We start from the raw sequence: 19,600 nt of genomic DNA, 5'->3' as shown, positions 1-19,600 counted from the left end.
ACCTTTTTTAAATGCAGCTACACTAATAGCTTTCACCACATCCTCTGGCAATGAATTGCAGAGCTTAATTATGCATTGAGTAAAACTATATGTTCTCTTATTAGTTTTAAATGTATTATCCGTCCCCTGATTTTTGTACTTTTTGAAAGAGTAAACAACCAATTAACATTTACTCATTCCTCTCATTTGCATAGACCTCAATCATATCTCTCCTCAGCCGTCTCTTCTCCAAGCTGAAGAGTCCTAACCTCTTTAGCCTTTCCTCATAGGGGAATCCTTCCATCACCTTTGTCACTTTGGTTGCCCTTCTCTGTACCTTTTCTAATTCTGCTCTATCTTTCTTGAGATGAGGTGACCAGAACTGCACACAGCACTCAAGATGAGGTCGCACCATGGAGCTATACAGAGACATTATGATATTCTCTGTTTTATTTTCCATTCCTTTCCTAATAATCCCTAGCATTCTATTTACTTTCTTGGCTGCTGCTACATGCTGAGCAGAAGTTTTCAATGTATTATCAACGATGACGCCTAGATCTTTTTCCTAAATGGTGACCCCTAATGTAGAACCTTGTATTATGTAGCTATAATTTGGGTTGCTCTTCCGTAAGTGCATCACTTTGCACTTCTCCGCATTAAATTTCATTTGCCATTTGCTCGTGTGTTTAAAAGGTTAAGCATTATAAATTTTCCTTTTATGAAAATGGAGCCTTTTTTAAATTTTGCTCTGAGTCTGGTTTTGCAGTTCTCTTATCCTGCCAAATTAGATGACTTCTTTATCCATAAGAAATGGCATCTGTGTATTCATCATTAAGTGCAAATTGATATTTAGTATATTCTGAATGGAGATCATTCCTGGTGTACACATGTTTGTTCGGACTCCAGAAGCATGTAAGCAAGAGGAATGCACTATTCTAGCTATTAATGTCCTTGTTTCCTGGTTTTTCACTTCTGCATTTACTATCTGTCGCATTAATTTCGCCATCCACCCCAATAATTTCTTCCCTATAATTACCATTCAGTTTGCATATTGGTCTTAAAGTGAATCATATTGAGCTGTAGCAATATATAAAAGATAAGCATTTTCACAGTGAAATGGGCCATTTCCTGTCTCCTCTTTGCTATTACATAAAAAAATAAATAATGTAAATCTATTTAGGTCACAGCAATTTTCTGGGATAGGGTTTGACAGCTTAGATCTTTATTATTTGGTTTTATTGGTTTATTTTCCTCTGCTTTAGCAATTGTTACCTACTTTCATCCCCTCCCCTCCCCCCCCCCCCCCCCATGATAAGGAAAATGGAAAATATGAAAACATCTAAACAGAATTGGATCTGTGTTTTTTGTTTTGGTTTTTCTGGCCAAACAATAGAATAGAACTAGCTGGAAACAAGACTTTTTATGTAATTTGCCCCAGCCAGCCCCAGTACCATAGGAAACCATTTTTTGGCCGTCTCTTCAATTTCATCTCTTGCCATGCTGCTTCTGCAGCTGCAGGAAATCTGTTGACAACTGTGCAGCAAGTGTTACATTCTGAACTTCATGGCACTTTCAGTACCGTTGCATTCAAAGCAGTGCTATTTTTAATTATTCCCTCAATGTGTATCTTACCAACATTTATTTTTCTATTCTTTCCTAAGTGACTACTGTCAACAACTATCTGTCTCAAAAAAGACCTAGCAGAATAGAGAGAGTACAGAGAAGGGCAACCAAAATGATTAAGGGGATGGAACGATTCCCCTATGAGGAAAGGCTGAGGAGGTTAAGGCTGCTGAGCTTGGAGAAGAGACGGCTGAGGGGGGATATGATAGAGGTCTATAAAATGAGTGGATTGGAAACGTGAATCGGTAGTTTACTCTTTCAAATAATACAAAGACTAGGGTCCTGCATGAAGTTACTAGGTGATGCATTTATGACAAATGAGAGAGTACTTTTTTTTTTTTTTTTACTCAATGCCTAATTAAACTGGGGAATTTGTTACCGGAGGATGTGGTAAATGCTTTTAATGTAGCTGAGTTTAAAAAAAAAAAAAAAAAAGTTTGGCCATGTTCCTGGCAGAAAAGTCCTTAAACCATTCTTAAGGTGGACTTGGGGAAATCCACTGCTTGTCGCTGGGATAAGCAGATTGGAATCTATTGAAATTAGAAATTCTGCCAGGTGCTTGTGACCCGACTTGGCCACTGTTGGAAGCAGGATACTGGGCTTGATGAACCTCTGGCGTGGCATGGTATGGCAAAAGGTATGGAGTTGTGCTTGTTTCGTGACTTGGCATTTAGTTGCAGCCGTGCTGTTTTAAGGTCCGATCTCTGAGATCCTGGTGGGCCAGTACCATCAGGACCCACTAGGCACTGCACTGCAGGATGCGGTCTTAATGGTGCAGTAAGGAGCACTTTTTTTTTTTCCTCTTCCTCAGGAAGCCAGCATGTAACCAGTGCTTCGACATTTTATGGCAGCATGAGGGCTATATCTTTCAGCTTAGACTGTCCAGATGAGATCTTGTCTGCTCTGGAGACATTAAAGATCACACGGCACATTTTGGTAGACATTTGGCTAAATCCTGAAAGGTAGATTTTAAAAGGAGCACGCGCGCAGTTCCCTGCATGTTATAAAATGCAATATCCAATTAAGGAGCGGACTGGGAGGGAATTTTCCTATCCCTAACCTATCTTTCATCCCCGGGACAGCGGCTAATGGCACTGTCCCGGGCCCGCCCCTTTTGCAGAGCCTGGCCCATTCTAAAATGCGCGCCAGGCCCAGCCACGCACGTAACCCCTGCTTTGTACGCCCATGGCCATTTTTAAAATCGGGCCTTAAATCAGGTTATACAGTCTGCAGGATTACTTTCTCCCCCCCCCCCCCCCCCCCCCCCCCCACCCAAACAGAGCCAAATTTCACTAAGAATGTCTTCATGCCATTGTATATTATCTTTCCTAACTGAAGGGGATTTTATTTATTGCATTTTTGAACAAGAAATTCACCCAATTGTATAGCAGCCCTGCCTAAATCGGGTGACAAATGCACCCATAAATTACACCAAATTTCAAGGAAGACGTGCCTACTCAGGCGATTATCCCACCTAAACTATCCACACACATGTGCCATTATATTTGTGGAAAATTTCCAGAGACACTTTTGAAAATCCAAAACCAAGCCTGCAAGTCCAAACCTTCCCCCCCCCCCCCCCCCCCCCCCCCCCCCCATCCCTGAGAAGGCTTCCATTCAGTCAGGTAAACCCGCGTGCGTTCATGACCCAAGTGAGTTTATCTGCACATTGAGCAGGCAGTTTTATAATGGGCTCCTTCTGCACGGTTTATCTGTGGGGGAATGCCTTCGAAAATTGCTCTCCCTATTGTAGTAAGCTTTGTAACAAAAGTGTTGTATGCATTTAAAGATTGGCAATAAAAAGTCTGAACTTGGGGCGCTGTTCCGCGGCCGATGGGATAAGACGTGTGCGTGCTGAGCTCCGTTCCCTCCGCGCTGAAAACACCTTATAAACAGCTGATTTCGTCATTTTCCTGCCCCGGTTTGCTCTGCCGTGCCTCCCTCTGTCGTGCCTGCGCTCATGACGGCGAAAAAAAAAACCGGCAGATCTAAAACATTTTGCCTACGGTAAGGCACATGCCGAGGAGGGGCCTGTGGGCATCGATCCGACCAGCCTGGATTTTGACGCTGCCGAGGGCCCTGGGACCGCGATCGGACCCCTCCCCCCCACAGGTTCAGCTTACCCCGGGAGACGCTGTCACTAAGGAGGAGATGAGGGGGTGGTTCATGGAGCTCCGTGCCGATATGAAACAGCACAAACAAGATCTGATGTCCTCCATGGCTGACATTAGGGAGGACTTAGCTGCACTTGGTCGCCGCGTGGATGATGTGGAGGGGAGGGTGGATGGCCACGGGGAGGTCTTGAACAAAATGGCGGATCGACAGCAGAAATTTGATACTGAATTGTCTGCCCTCTCTGACAAGCTGGAAGACCTAGAAAACAGGAATAGGAGATGCAATCTCCGTATTAGAGGAGTGCCAGACAGTCCGGAATATGTGGATGCCCATAGCATTGCCCAACAAATCTGTATTTTTATCTTACAAATGGCCTCCCCGGACCAGGATAACAACTCTGCAGAGGCCTCTACCATCCGGCTAGAACGCGCCCATCGGGCACTTGGTCAGCGAGGTGAGCAGAGATCTCGGGACATTATCATCTGTTTCCACAGTTTTCTGCAGAAATCCCAGGTTTATGACGCGGCCAGAAAGCAACGAGATATTCAATGGAAGTCTCACTCCATCACAATATTTCAAGATTTGGCTCCAGTGACCCTTAAACGCCGCTATGATCTGCGTGAGGTCACGACAGCTCTGCGATCGGGTGGGACACGCTATAGATGGACTTTTCCATTTGGACTACAATTTCAAATCCAAGGCGTGACATATCGTGTCAAGACACTGACGGACGCAGCAGAGGCTTTCAAGCAGGCTCAACTACCAGTTCCGTTTCAGATACCAAAGCCGGCCGCGGCCCGCTCCAAACCGGATGCCATGCCTCGCTGGCAGCGAGCTGGAAAGGGCGGACGTCGCCTCCGGCGCCATTCCGGAGCTGCTGGAGGGTCCATGTCTGATCAGGGTTGAGCAGTCGACCTCATCGTTGGTCCTTCTTACCAGTCTTCCTACCATGGAGGTGGTTTTGGAGTTGGTTTTTCAAGGCACCCTTTTTGCCTGGGGTATCTGCCTTAATCACCGCCGAATGGGTGGATACCTTTTCTGCCCTATTGAGTTATGACGAATTATGTTCCTGTTTGCATTTTTGGTGTTTTCATATTGTTCTGCTATCCTTTTGCTTCAGAGGGGGGGACGGCCTCGGCACGGGGAGTTCCCTGTGTGCCGGGTACAGTTGCAGCCCCCTGAAGGTCTGCTTTCCACTGGGAATGGTGGCATGCCTTCCATTATTTGGGGATGACAACAGGGTATCTTACTATTGTACTGTGATCTATGTGTGGCGTTTACCGTATATGTGGGGGAGCTGTCTACACCGATGTTTGGGTGGGAGTCCGGGGCCTGGAGAGCTCTGGGAATGGCCCTATGTTTATCTAACCCCTCTTTCTCCCTATGGCCACTAAAATTATCTCACTAAATGTAAAGGGGTTAAATACTCCCCGAAAAAGGGTACTTCTCAGAAAAGAATTGCAAGTGCAACAGGCGGCTCTAGCCTTTGTTCAGGAAACGCACATCCGTAAGCGTTATGAACACTTGCTAGTTTTTCCCTCTTACCCCAGCACTTATTGGGCAGCCAGCACCAAGAATTCCCGCTACGCAGGGGTGGGGATTCTTGTTTCTCACACCTTAGTCCATGATGTGGTGCACAAGGTTCTGGACCCACAGGGCCGGTATTTACTACTTAAACTGAGAGTGGGCGGCCGTATCCTGACCCTGGTTAATGTTTATTTCCCCAATGTCCACCAAGCATCCTTTCTGAAGGAGATAGACCAGTTACTGATTGGTCAGGCAGCTGGAGACATTATATTGGGGGGAGATTTTAACTTATCTATGGACCCTAAGGTTGACAATTCTTCTCCGCATACTAATGCCTTCACTGGGCTACGTAAAGCATGGCGTGCATTCCTGACGCGCTGGCACCTAATAGATATTTGGCGGGATAGGTACCCGACCTCGAGGTCCTATACCTTTTTTTCTGCGCCTCACAAATCTTATTCCCGTATTGATTACCTTTTTCTTGGGGCCCATATTCAAAATCTTGTTCGGGCCGTGGGCATCGATGGCATCACGTGGTCCGATCACGCGCCTGTCTGGGCAACAGTGGCCTTCCTCGACACTGTTGGCGGCCTACGTGCTTGGCGTCTAAATAGCAGTTTGTTGAGGGATATTGCCTTCACCAAACAGCTCGACTCCAGCATACGAGAATATTTCAGGGTCAATGACACGGAAGGCATGTCTGCTGCCACACTCTGGGAATGCTCCAAGGCCGTGGTCCGAGGGCTTTTGCTATCTCGGGCGGCTTTCTGCAATAAGGAACGAGAGGGCAAACGATCGGCATTGGTGTCTGACATTACCCAGCTGTCGCAGCAGCATGCTGCCACCGGGTCGCCTGCACTCTATACTCGCCTTTTACGTGCTAAAGACCTGTTACACTCTATAGATGATGCTTATGTGAGTCACCAGCTGAACTTGACCAAACAAAAATACTTTGAGGGGGGTAACAAGGCGGGTCGCTTGTTGGCGCAGAGTTTAAAGGCACAACAAGCGCAGACCTTAGTTGCAAAGATTTGCACTCCCCAGGGCATTCTGGAGACCTCTTCGGAGAGTATTCGCACTTGCTTTTCTGATTTTTACACTCAGTTATACTCTCCTGAGGCTTCCATTCGGGATGTGGACATTGATTGCTATTTAGCCTCTGTCTCCTTACCGGCACTTACGGGGGACCAACGGCTTTTGCTAGACGCTCCTATCACCGTGGATGAAGTCACATTTGCTATTAAGAACCTGAAACCGGGAAAGGCCCCAGGGTTGGATGGTTTCCCGGGGGAATATTACCGGCAGTTTACGCTGGCTCTGGTGCAACCCCTTACTGATATGTTTAATGCCCTTAGGGACCTTGGCACCATTCCTGCTACTGCCAACACGGCTGGGATCTCAGTCATAGCAAAACCCGGTAGGGATCCGACTTCCTGTGGGTCGTATAGGCCCATTTCCTTGATCAATGTGGACCTCAAGATTTTGGCTAGAGTCCTTGCAGAGAGATTGAATAGCGTACTTGTTAACCTCGTCCATCCGGATCAGGTAGGCTTTGTCCCAGGCCGTTTGGCCGCGGATAACGTTCGTAGGATCGTGGACATTATTGACCTTGTTCAACACGAGCATATCCCAACTGTTTTATTGTCTTTAGATGCGGAGAAAGCGTTCGACCTGGTTCACTGGTCCTTTCTCTTTCGCACACTGGAACATATGGGGTTTGGTTTTTTTTTTATTACTTGGGTGCGGAAACTCTATGATCACCCTATGGCCAGAGTTAAAATTAATGGTAGTTATGGTCCGCCCTTTTCTATTGGTCGTGGAACCCGCCAGGGCTGCCCCTTATCCCCCTTGTTGTTTGCCCTGTTTTTAGAGCCATTCACTACTCGCATAAGGTCGTCTCCCTCTGTGGCGGGGGTTTCTATTGGACACCACCACTTTAAAATCTCCCTATTCGCCGATGACATTATGCTCACCCTAACTGATCCGATTCACTCTCTGCAAGGGGTTGGGTCTGAATTGAAAGCTTTTGGGGCTGTCTCGGGGCTCAAAGTCAATTTTGACAAGTCCGAAATCTTGAATGTTAACCTTCCCCCCCAAGAGGTAGCGACCTTACAACTCAGCTTACCTTTTAAATGGGCCAAAACGGCGTTGAAATACTTGGGAGTTCGCATCGGTCCTACTGTTGGTCAGTTGTTTGCCCTGAACTATACGCCCCTTTTACATTCTATTACTGCAGACCTTCACAAATGGTCCCGACATACACATTCCTGGCTTGGGAGGATTGCGATTGTGAAAATGAATATTCTCCCCCGTTTATTATATTTTTTTACCACCCTCCCAATTCTGCTCTCACCAGCTATTCTTCGCTTGTGGCAACAGAAGATCTTTGGGTTCATATGGCGCAAAAGACCTCCTCGGGTTTCACGCAATACTTTATATCTTGCCAAAGATAGAGGAGGCCTGGGAGTCCCGAACTTACAATGGTACTACTGCGCGGCCCAGTTTCGGGCTCTGCTGGTATTTCATTCTCCTCATAACCTCCCACTGTGGGTCTCTCTGGAACAGGCTGCAATGGGGGATTTCCCACTCTCTGCCCTCCCGTGGCAGCCTAAGGCCTCCTGGCCTGTGGGCCCTTACCTGCCCTTTGCTTTGGGTACCACACTTTGCCTTTGGCAGCGGTGGAAAGCTCTGTTGGTTGGGAAGGAGCCTTATACTCCTCTCACTCATCTTTTTGCTAATGCTCTTTTTCCTCGTACCTCCACTGCTGCGGCGTCTCAGCCATGGCTAGCCGCTGGCATTCGCTATATAGAACACGTTATTGTCCAGGGCTCTATCATGACAGAGGAGGCTCTTCGCTCTCATTATCATCTTAGAGACGTGGACTTCCTATTGTATGCTAAAATCTATCATTCTATTAAAAGGGCTGTCCGACAGGGTACTATGCGCCTTAATGTCACATTGTTTGAACATTATTGTCTTAATGTACATAAGTTACGGGGTCTCATTTCCAAAGTCTACGCTTTGTTGGCAGGGAGAGCCTCGGGCCACTTTTGCCAACAGAGGGCTTGGGTGTCTGACTTTGCTTATGAATTAGATGAGGATGACTGGACTCTAATTTTTCTGATGAACCGCAAATGTTCTATATCTGCTACCCTGCAGGAAAACTGTTACAAACTATTATATCGTTGGCATTATACCCCTCAACGTCTACATCGCTACAACCCTCGTATACCAGACACCTGCTGGCAGCAATGCGGACAGATAGGAGATTATTATCATGTATGGTGGCAATGTGGGAAAATTAGATGCCTGTGGACTGCGGTTTTTGAGTGGTTATCTCGTATCCTTCGAGAACCACTGGACATCAAACCGTGGCATGCTCTGTTAACCTTGCCAGTGCCGTCAGTCAATAAGCCACAACAAAGGTTTATCCAACAAGTCTTTATTGTCACTAGGCTTGAAATAGCCACACATTGGAAAGCAAGTAGTGTTCCCAGTCTCGCTCGAATTCTCCACAGACTTCATAATGTTTATCAACTGGAGCGCCTCACGGCAGTACATCATAACCATATGAAACCTTTTACGGCGATCTGGGAACCGTATTGTACGTGGCTCCAGGATCAAGCTCAGGGGGACCTTGCCCCTGCTATGAATGCTGAGTCCGCTTGTTAATCTGATTTTCTCATTCCCTGGTTTCCTCTTCCGGGCTTGGGATTCCCCGACGAGCATCGGTCGAATGATTCATTTCCAGTTATGTACTTCAGTCACCTTTCACTACAAATAACGCTATGTTATGTATTTTTGCCACTCATCTCTTCATTTGTTTTCTCAATTCCTGTTGTCAGGGGGGGAGGGGGGTTGGGGGTTTCATATAGCTCTGATGATTGCTAGTATGGTTGTATTTACTAATTTGTATTTGCTTAATCATCCAATAAAAATTGTTTAAATAAAAAAAAAAAAAAAAGTCTGAACTTAGCTGAAATCTCGCCTTCTTTACTGTGTTAGGAATTTAGGTGCTACTTACAGCTTTCTTAGAGATGCAGTGCCACAAATTTTTATCTCGTGTCACCTAGAACAGAAGCAAAATGTAATCCTTCACCGGACTTAAGTCCTTCAGTTCACTAAGTCGTCCCCGTATCTCAAGCTGTCACGTCGCGTCTGCTCTTCACTTTTCCAGCACGACAGAATATCCCGGCTGAGCGTCGGGGGACTCGCTCTTTACGTATACAGTAAATATTACCATGCTTCAGTGTGTTTGTGATTTTTCTCTCCCCTTCTTCTCTTCCAGCCAGTTCATAACAATGGCTCGAGTGGTTATGGAAGCTTGGGCAGCAACGGGTCTTACGAACATTACATTAGTCTAACATCCTCGAGTGACTCAAATGGGAACTGTGTGGAAGAAATGCAGAGAGAACCCGTAAGTCTAGAAACACATTTTGTTCAGGATTGCTGTTTTTGCTATAAAGTTTAATTTTTTTTTTAAGGAAATACTTCAGCATTTCAGTGCCAGCTGTAAATTTGTCAGCAATAAAAGATGCATGGAAAATGTGTTTAACATGAGCTGGAATGTATCTAGAGTATTTAACATAGTAGATGGTGGCAGATAAGAACCAGTTTAGCCCTTCCAGTCTGCCCAGTTTTTCTGCCCTGTATTATTGAAGATTTCTTGCAGTTCCCACTGTAGTAGCTTGAGCGCTTGTGGGATATCGCTCCTTATGGCTTGCACCAAAACAAAGAGGTACGCATACAAGTCGGACTCCTGTGCACCAGTCATTAGGATGCACGCGTACTTGCCACTGCGTGCACAAATGAAAAGTTTTTTTAAAAAGGGGCGGGGAGTGGGAGGGGCTTGGGCAGTCCAGGATTTAACCATGAAATTTGCTGGTAAATACGCGCACCGGGGTCCCCTGATGCATAACTTTACTTCTGCTTTGGATGACGTGCAAGTTAGAAAATAGATCAGTGGTGTTTTAAGGGTCGGGGCTAACAGGAGAGAAGGGAGGCTATTAAACTAGGGTGGTTTGGAAGTCCTATCCCTTAAGTGGGTGACCTGTAAACAAACTGGTAATGGGGTTGGTGTGCGTGCCCCCCCCTTACACAGTAGAAGAGGCATTTGTGTGCACAGACGCATGTCCGCTTAAAATTGCACACGCGTGTGCACGCAGTCAGGCTACATTATAACGTGCACATATACACACGTATGTTATAAAATGACTGTGTCCCTCGGCGTGGGTCAACGAATGCGCACTCGGGTGCCTGCGTGCCGCTATGGAAGTTACCGTCCCTGGTTTTCTCCCATTCTGGGTTAGATGAGCCCAGCACTCGGGTTTTTCCCACACTGCTTGTCTTATTGCTATCTCTTCTGATTTTTAGAGTACTTTTTTTTTTTTTTTTTTTTTTTTTTGTGTTTCAAATTTAAGTGAGGTGTGCAGTGATCTTCAGCCCCTCTAGCCAGCTAATTCAGGCAGTTTATTCAGTCTTATTCAGTCTTATTGCACTCTGAGCCCATAATCCAGCGGCTCACATGTTAACCAGTACATGGTAGCACATGGGCTGACCATGCTCATCCATACATTATTTTTCCATTCAGCTTTACGAATTTGTAGGAATTCTAGGTCTTTGAGGTCTGCTAATCATGACCTACTTAGAGGTGCCTTCGCCAAAACTGGCTCACATAACCGAAATACATGAGCATAGTTTTTCTCTTGCTGGCCTATGATTTTGGAAAGAAGACATTTTTATTTGCTTACATAATTAGTCCTTTGGTTTCCTGTGCTTTTTGTTTAATGTCTTTGCTGCTTAGCCCCACTGAATAGTCTGCAGCGCAGTCATTTATTATGTAATTATGCGTTGTCATGTTTGTTCATAACTTTATGATTATTTGATTTGTACCCTACCTTGCTCACTTGTAAGAGAGTGGGTAATAAATCCTTTCAAATAAATTCACTCCTATATTTCTGAGAGTTTGAAAGAATGCGCATTAAGAATAATTTGAGGATACAATTCTTAGTTCTTTTTGGTTTCCAAGCATGTGTCTGCTCTTCCGTTACTGCATGTGAATTACTATTTTCTAAACAGCAAGGACAAGACGGGAGCACGGGCGGATTCCCGATGACTGACCGGCCCGGGGATTCGCCGCCCTGGAGATACCACGTGGTCTGCCGAGCGCGGCTCTATCACAGCCGCGCTCGGCAGACCACGTGACTAGAGCGACCAGGCTCACCGGGGGGATGCCCGATCCCCCGACAGGCCAACCCGCCCCTGAACAGGAGGACTAGGATACCACAGATCTTAGTGGAACTGACCAAAAAAAAAATGTATAAACATGGAAAGAAATAGAAACTGAGATAGGAAATACAGAAAACCTCTGGAGATGAGGAAGCACATTTCAATTTTTGGCCTTTATCATTGTTTTGAGGTTGAACTGCATTCTGTTCTGGTTTTCAGCTCCAAGATCTGAAGACAGTGTATCATTATAAGAATTATTCAGTGGTATATTGAACTAACCTGCAACCGTTATAGGTTTATTTATGTGCCTCCTAGGCAGCTAACACAATAACATACAGAGTAATTGCCAGTACAGTAAATACAAAGACAAGTGTGACGACTCTACATCATAACACTAATACTATTATAAAAATGTGTGAAATCTTAGCTCTGAAATAAAGTACACTGTCAAGTTTCTTGTTAATCTGTACACATGTTTATCCTTTTCTCTACGTTTCCATTGCTTGCACGGCAGATGACTTTAGAACAGGTCTGTGCCGATGTAAATAGAATAAAGGATGTGGGGCAGCAGCTGTACATTAAATCGAGGAGCAGACCAGAAGAGAGTCCGTTTCAAGAGCTACGGAGAGGTGGGTCAGCTCTTCCAGGTTTCACTGCTTCCCAGTCAGTAATGATATTTTGGATCGTTCTTAGTTTTAAGTCTCCAGTCACTTTTGATGCACTGTTACAAAATAGCGCATCATTTGTTAAAGGCTTCAGTTCCTGAAACTACTGGAAGGGAAAAGAAATCTTCCTTAGTAAATAGTGCCGCAGGATATTTGTGGGGGAGGTGCTAAATTTTAAGGACAGTCAAAAATCCCATCGTGGTTAGTGCCAAACTTTTTTTTTTTTTTATTTTTTATTTGCTGCATTTTTCAGTGGGTTTTTTTTTTCTTCTTTCTAAACGTTTTAAGAAATTAAAGCTCTGGATAAACATGCCATTTGCAGAATCATGAGAGCATGCTGATTTATGGCACTTTTTTTTTTTTTTTGTCCTATTCTTGCCTGATCCCTAAAGCTGAGCCAGTTTCCTGACTATTCGGTGTTGGATTGACACCAGGGAGCAGGTCTTGCCCATTTACCCTCTCATGTTTGCTTAGGGCACCAATCACAGCAATGGTCTTTACCCTCTTGTCATTTTTAGGGGGTAGTTGCAAAGCCTGTGAGTACTTCACCCTGCTAACTTTGCACCAGTTTTCAAAGGGAAAACGTATCTGCAGAGATTTTGCACCTGCTTTTCTGTGTGCAGTACTATGAACCTTGTTGCCTCCCCTGGCCTAATCATGCCCCAGGAACAGCTCCAGGAACATGCAAGCAAATGTTTGCATCGTGGGCAATTTTCAAATATCCTAAGAACCTAACGGGCAAATTCCAAGGCAAGATGGCTGTTAGATGAGAAACATGTTTTATGGCTAGCAAGGGATGTCTGCAAGTCCCTGAAAGAGTGGGTGATCGAGAAGAACAAAGTTGGAATTTTCATAGTAAGCATTGTTCTCATTCATTGAGAGAATAAAGATGCGGATCAAGGACAGAAATCATTAAATGGAACACCAGCTGCACCCCTGTTTCCCCCCCAAGGTGCGGTGACTTTTTTATTATTATTTAAGGGGCATGTTTACTGTAAGAAAATGCTGTATTGGTGAAGTTTGTTGCTAACAGTGCAGAAACTAAGCGTGTTACATTGCATTAGGGGGACTGTAAGACTGAATTCCCTTTCTGTTTATAGAGAAGAAAACCACAGGCTTTGTCCAACCAGGATTGAAAAATGCAGGTGCTGAGGGCCAGACCATCCCCTCCTGTGATACTTCAAAGAATGGTCAACAGCACCTTCCATCCTATCAACAGATCAATTGTGTGGACAGCATTATCAGGTGGGCTATTGAGTGCTGAATTAATGTTGTTTGCCCGATTTGCCTTGTTCTATAAAAGCCTATTAGCAACGCGCACGCTTTTAAACAGAAGCAGACTAAAATGTTTTTCACTGTTCAGAGGCTTGGAGTTGGGAAACTACATAAGATCACGTGTGATCAATCACAGCATGCCAAACTTTGAGATGCATATTGTGATTTATAATGGTAAACGCAGCTGGTATTCTGAAGACATTTTTTAAAATACATGTTCATATTTCATGCTGCTGACGCTGGTTTCATGTATTTACCTGCTGATGCTCGAGTATACACTACTGAATTGGCGCTATAAATAGAGTACACTCTCTTTTTTGTTCCAAGGAAATGATAGAACACTGGGTAACAAATAAGATCTCTGTTGGGGACTAAAAATGCTTGAGAACAGAACTGAGAAGCCATCAGTTTGCTGTTCAGGGGCGTGCAGCTGGCTCTGATGCCACATAAACTGCATGTACAGGCGGTATTGGAGATATCCATCCTTGAAACCTGTAAATATGTCAGATAAGACTATTTATTTAAGGGTTTCTTATATACCGAGGCACGATTGCAAAACATCACCTCGGTTCACAGTGTAACATAACTTAGCAACAAGCTAAGTTATGTTACACTAAATTAGATAGAGGATGTATTTAATTTAAATTGTGTATTTCTTTTACTGTTGCTGCACACTTTTGATCTCCCTAAGAAATAACGTAGCTTATTATATTAGTTGATATGTTGACGGAGCTGTTCTGCTGTTTACAGGTATCTCCAAAGTTGCAGTCTTCCTGCATTGAAAAGGAAGTGTGAAGCCTCCACAAACACAATCTCTTCGTCCTCTTCAGAAGATGATAAGCAGGTCCTACAAGGCGAGAATGACTCCCAGATTTTGGAAGGTAAAAGCGAACCCAGCAACTATTCAAGTAGAAAATGGGCAATGGATCGGTTACACAGTTAGTTTAGATATTTTGAGGTCAGAATTCAGTCAAGCTGAGGAACGGACAAGTTATCCAGCTGTGAATAACCAGATAATCTGTCCAGGATGTGCGGTAAAACAAATGCCTCGCTGAATATCCCCAGTTATTTAAAAAAAAATGAGTTATCTGCCCAACTGTAGCCTGATAACTTGAAACCTATCCAGTTATCAGGCTGGACCTAATGACCCTATCGCTGCCCACTGGACCCTACTTGGCCTAACCTGTAGCACCCCCCTCTCTCCTTAAGCCCTTGCAGCTTATCAATGATTAATATTTAAGGGCCGCTGCTGGGCTCCTGCCCACTCCCAGGTGCTGACAAATTTTGAAGCAAATGGGTGGACTTCAGGGCCCCTTCTTCTCCCTTCTCCACTAGCCAAGGTCTAATCCTCTTGGTACCTTACATCTGTAAGTTCTTCTTCAGCCTGATTGGCGATAGCAGCCTGCCGTAGCCCAGGGTTTGGCGCCTCTGTCGGTCACTAAGGGAGCAATGCTGGAAGCATAGCGCTTCTAGCATTGCTAGGGGAGCAGCAGCCTGGGTAGTGGTAGGGGGGGCTGCAACTGCGATCCAGGCTGAAGAAAAGTCTGACTGTTGTAAAAATCCAAATAAAACCAATACAGGACTGGCCAAAGGTTTGTGCACGGACCACTAGGTGCTACTGTGGTTAATCCTCCAGGGTGAAAGCAGGGGGAGAGTTGTTTACAGACACCAACAATAAAGTAGTATATTGTTTGCTCTCTCTTCCCAACTTAATTTGATTAAATAATCATTTGAAAAGATTAGAAGGCAAACAGATTTTAGTGTTAAAACAGAAGTGCATGATGTTGAGGAAGAAGGGAAACAAATGTCCTAGCATGTGGCCAGATTTTTGACCTCTTATCACAAGTTGTACCGCTTCTTCCAGCTACTACTTCCCAGAGCCAGCTGTCGGCTGAATCGATGGCGACCACTGAATCTCAAACTACGGCAGCCGTGGTGGGGGCTCCCCTGACGGACCTGACGCTCTCCATCAAGGCTATGAGTGTGGTGTCTGTCACCAGCCAGTGTACTTACAGCAGTACCATTGTGCACGTACCTCAGCCAGAATCAGGTACCCAGCTAGCGTTGCTAGAGTTTGAACATTGTGCACGTACCTCAGCCAGAATCAGGTACCCAGCTAGCGTTGCTAGAGTTTGAGCATTGTGCACGTACCTCAGCCAGAATCAGGTACCCAGCTAGCGTTGCTAGAGTTTGAGCATTGTGCACGTACCTCAGCCAGAATCAGGTACCCAGCTAGCGTTGCTAGAGTTTGAACATTGTGCACGTACCTCAGCCAGAATCAGGTACCCAGCTAGCGTTGCTAGAGTTTGAGCATTGTGCACGTACCTCAGCCAGAATCAGGTACCCAGCTAGCGTTGCTAGAGTTTGAACATTGTGCTCGTACCTCAGCCAGAATCAGGTACCCAGCTAGCGTTGCTAGAGTTTGAACATTGTGCTCGTACCTCAGCCAGAATCAGGTACCCAGCTAGCGTTGCTAGAGTTTGAGCATTGTGCACGTACCTCAGCCAGAATCAGGTACCCAGCTAGCGTTGCTAGAGTTTGAGCATTGTGCACGTACCTCAGCCAGAATCAGGTACCCAGCTAGCGTTGCTAGAGTTTGAGCATTGTGCACGTACCTCAGCCAGAATCAGGTACCCAGCTAGCGTTGCTAGAGTTTGAACATTGTGCTCGTACCTCAGCCAGAATCAGGTACCCAGCTAGCGTTGCTAGAGTTTGAACATTGTGCTCGTACCTCAGCCAGAATCAGGTACCCAGCTAGCGTTGCTAGAGTTTGAGCATTGTGCACGTACCTCAGCCAGAATCAGGTACCCAGCTAGCGTTGCTAGAGTTTGAGCATTGTGCACGTACCTCAGCCAGAATCAGGTACCCAGCTAGCGTTGCTAGAGTTTGAACATTGTGCTCGTACCTCAGCCAGAATCAGGTACCCAGCTAGCGTTGCTAGAGTTTGAACATTGTGCATGTACCACAGCCAGAATCAGGTACCCAGCTAGCGTTGCTAGAGTTTGAGCATTGTGCACGTACCTCAGCCAGAATCAGGTACCCAGCTAGCGTTTCTAGAGTTTGAGCATTGTGCACGTACCTCAGCCAGAATCAGGTACCCAGCTAGCGTTTCTAGAGTTTGAACATTGTGCACGTACCTCAGCCAGAATCAGGTACCCAGCTAGCGTTTCTAGAGTTTGAGCATTGTGCACGTACCTCAGCCAGAATCAGGTACCCAGCTAGCGTTGCTAGAGTTTGAGCATTGTGCATGTACCTCAGCCAGAATCAGGTACCCAGCTAGCGTTGCTAGAGTTTGAACATTGTGCACGTACCTCAGCCAGAATCAGGTACCCAGCTAGCGTTGCTAGAGTTTGAGCATTGTGCTCGTACCTCAGCCAGAATCAGGTACCCAGCTAGCGTTGCTAGAGTATGAACATTGTGCACGTACCTCAGCCATAATCAGGTACCCAGCTAGCGTTGCTAGAGTTTGAACATTGTGCACGTACCTCAGCCAGAATCAGGTACCCAGCTAGCGTTGCTAGAGTTTGAACATTGTGCACGTACCTCAGCCAGAATCAGGTACCCAGCTAGCGTTTCTAGAGTTTGAGCACTACGTGGGTGGTTTTACTGTGTTTACAGCTCGCATATGTGCATGGTTTTGTTTGTGTTTTTGTCATGTTTAACTCCCCTGCTTTAAGCTTTTATAAAAGTGGGTTATAAATAACATTTGATTTGAGCGCTGAGCACGTGATGGAGGAAAATCAGCACTAAATTGGGCTTGCGTATCATTTTTCTGTTTATTTTTAATTCAGTTGCATTAAATCATACAGAAGCAACAGGGGTCCATTACTTCTGAAGTGTGTAAAATAATGAAGTAAAGTGTGAATGTTTTGGTATGGATTGATTCTGCTGTGCTCCGTGTCGAATGAGTGAATCGCACGTGTGCTTCACACAGTGCATTTCACACTGCATGTGCGGTTCCTGGTAGCACTTTCTCTTTTTCCAGCCACACTGTTGTTTCTTATAATTTCAATAACACCTGAGTGTGATGGGCCTTAATCTAATAATTTATAGCAACATCTTGTGCGTGATGTTTCACATGATTACAGCAACTAGGGCTTAAGAGAGAACATTGATGAAATACAGCAGATCAAAGCAGAGAAAATGAGAATGAAGAATTGAGAGTTTTGGTGTAGGAGTGGTCGGTACTGCTTGAAGCACCATCTGGGAGGTAAAAACAGGAGTCATATCTGTTGCTTTTTTTTTCTTTTGTTGTCCTTTTCCAGAAGTCACTGCCATAGAAGACGCCATGGTGGGAAGTGAGCAGATTGAGGTGCGTTCCTTCAATGTACTGGCTTCCAGCTTAGCCCCTGAGGAATTTCTGCAGGTGGGACTCACAAAGGAGGTCCTGTCTGCTCACACCCAGCTAGAGGAGCAGAACTATGTGGACAGATTCCGACAGCGAATTCTCCAATCTCCGTACCGCAGTTACCTCCAGAAAAGCAACAGAAGTAAAGAATGCTCCCATGAGCAAGGTAGGCAATATGGCTGGTGGTATTGGAACCAAATTCAGTCTTTTTTTTTTTTTTTTTTTCTTTCTTAGTTCCCAGAATTTTCCTAATTTATGAATAATCCAGAGTCTGATACAGAGCTGAAATTCAGGTAGAGAAATTGTGCTTCGCATTGCAGAAAATCACCCATATTACAAAGATTTTATTATTGCTTGCACATTTATTTGGCACCTTAACTAGCATGTGCCATACAAGATATTCAGATCTACATAGCTAGCAGACAGTACATATGAATAAGAACATAAGAAATTGCCATACTGGGTCAGACCAAGGGTCCATCAAGTCCAGCATCCTGTTGTCTTATATATTTCTGCCTTACTGTTCGTACCCCAGATCAGGCCAGACAAGTGAGTTTTGCATCCCTACCAGCAGATGGAAACAGAGAATAAAAACCTTTTAGATCCTGCAACATAACAGAGAGTGCCACTTGCAGTCCCTCAGTATTTCTCTCCAGCAGATGGTAGAGGTGCAGACACTGCAGTCTGGAGTTACTAGGAATTTCCATGTGGGTAGAACAGGGCAAGCGGGGGTGGGTGATCCCTGTGCTAGCTTGGCTCTTGTCTTCAGGGGGGGGGGGGGGGGGGGTGTTCATAGCCGATAGTCCTGGTTCCCTCTCCCCCTCTGGGTACCTGTCTCTGTCAGTGCACAGCCTCTCCACCAGCAGCAGCAGGGAAGTATTTCATTTTATTTTCCCTTATTGGTTTTGGTGTGAGTGTTCCTTAAATGATTATTTTTTTAAACTAAATTAATCAGTCCACAATATAACATTGCCTTCTATCCCATGACTATGTAATATCCTGAGGATTCTCTCATGGGGGACTTTGTCAAATGCCTTCTGAAAATCCAAACACACTGTATCAACCAGCTCACCTTATATACATTTTAGTTTATACCTTTGAAAAAATTCTAAAAGATTACTAAAATAAGACTTCTCCTTGCTAAAACCATGTTGATTCTTGTCCATTAATTCATAATCTATCAATATGGGCAGTAATTTTGTTTTTAGGAATGACTTTTACCATTTGGCCAGGCACTGATGTCAGGCTCACTGCCCTATAGCTTCCCGGATCATCCCTGGAGCCCTTTTTGAAAATCGGCATCACATTGGCCACCTTACAGTCTTCAGGAATCATGGGTGTATTCAGTGATAGGTTACAGATTACTAGGAACAGGTTACCGATTTAATGTTTTAGCTTTTCTAGAATTCTGGGGTGGATACCATCTGGTTCTGGTGATTTGTTACTCTTTTTAGTTTCAGTCTGATTTATTAAATCCTCTGTTTATACAGATATTTCTTTTAGTTGCTCAGAATCTCCACAATTAAATAATGTTTCAGATGCAGGTTTATTTCCAACACCATTTGAATATTGACTCCTATGTTCCTGAGAAGATACTTTACCTTATTCAAAGCCCTTCGTTACTAGAAATTAAGTTGCAAGTCATGGGAAGAAACCCCCCAATATTCCCCACAGTAGGGGATCCAGAAAAACCTAGTAGTTATATCAGGAGGATGAGAAACAGGGAAACCGGGATTTAATTTCCACGTCTCCCACAAGAATCCTGAACTCTTGTTACCTTGGGCAAGTCACTTCGCCATCTGTTTGCTTAAGGTACAGACATATGGGATTATTTACCAAA

At 44.9% G+C, this 19,600-nt stretch overlaps 1 protein-coding gene across 1 annotated transcript in view; it reads left to right on the top strand.

The window, feature by feature from the left end:
* PER3 (period circadian regulator 3) overlaps positions 1-19,600 on the top strand; it is a 54,143-nt gene that overhangs the window by 22,508 nt on the left and 12,035 nt on the right. Inside the window, 6 exon segments of the mRNA XM_029578296.1 lie at positions 9,533-9,661; positions 11,987-12,101; positions 13,238-13,382; positions 14,163-14,293; positions 15,277-15,462; positions 17,678-17,926. Of these exon segments, the coding sequence (XP_029434156.1) occupies positions 9,533-9,661; positions 11,987-12,101; positions 13,238-13,382; positions 14,163-14,293; positions 15,277-15,462; positions 17,678-17,926 (955 nt within the window).

The sequence above is a fragment of the Rhinatrema bivittatum genome, chromosome 15 (genome assembly GCF_901001135.1).
Source record: "Rhinatrema bivittatum chromosome 15, aRhiBiv1.1, whole genome shotgun sequence".
Classification (NCBI taxonomy): domain Eukaryota; kingdom Metazoa; phylum Chordata; class Amphibia; order Gymnophiona; family Rhinatrematidae; genus Rhinatrema; species Rhinatrema bivittatum.
The sequence above is the reverse complement of the archived record's forward strand: the minus strand, read 5'-3'. Positions and strand labels throughout refer to the sequence as shown.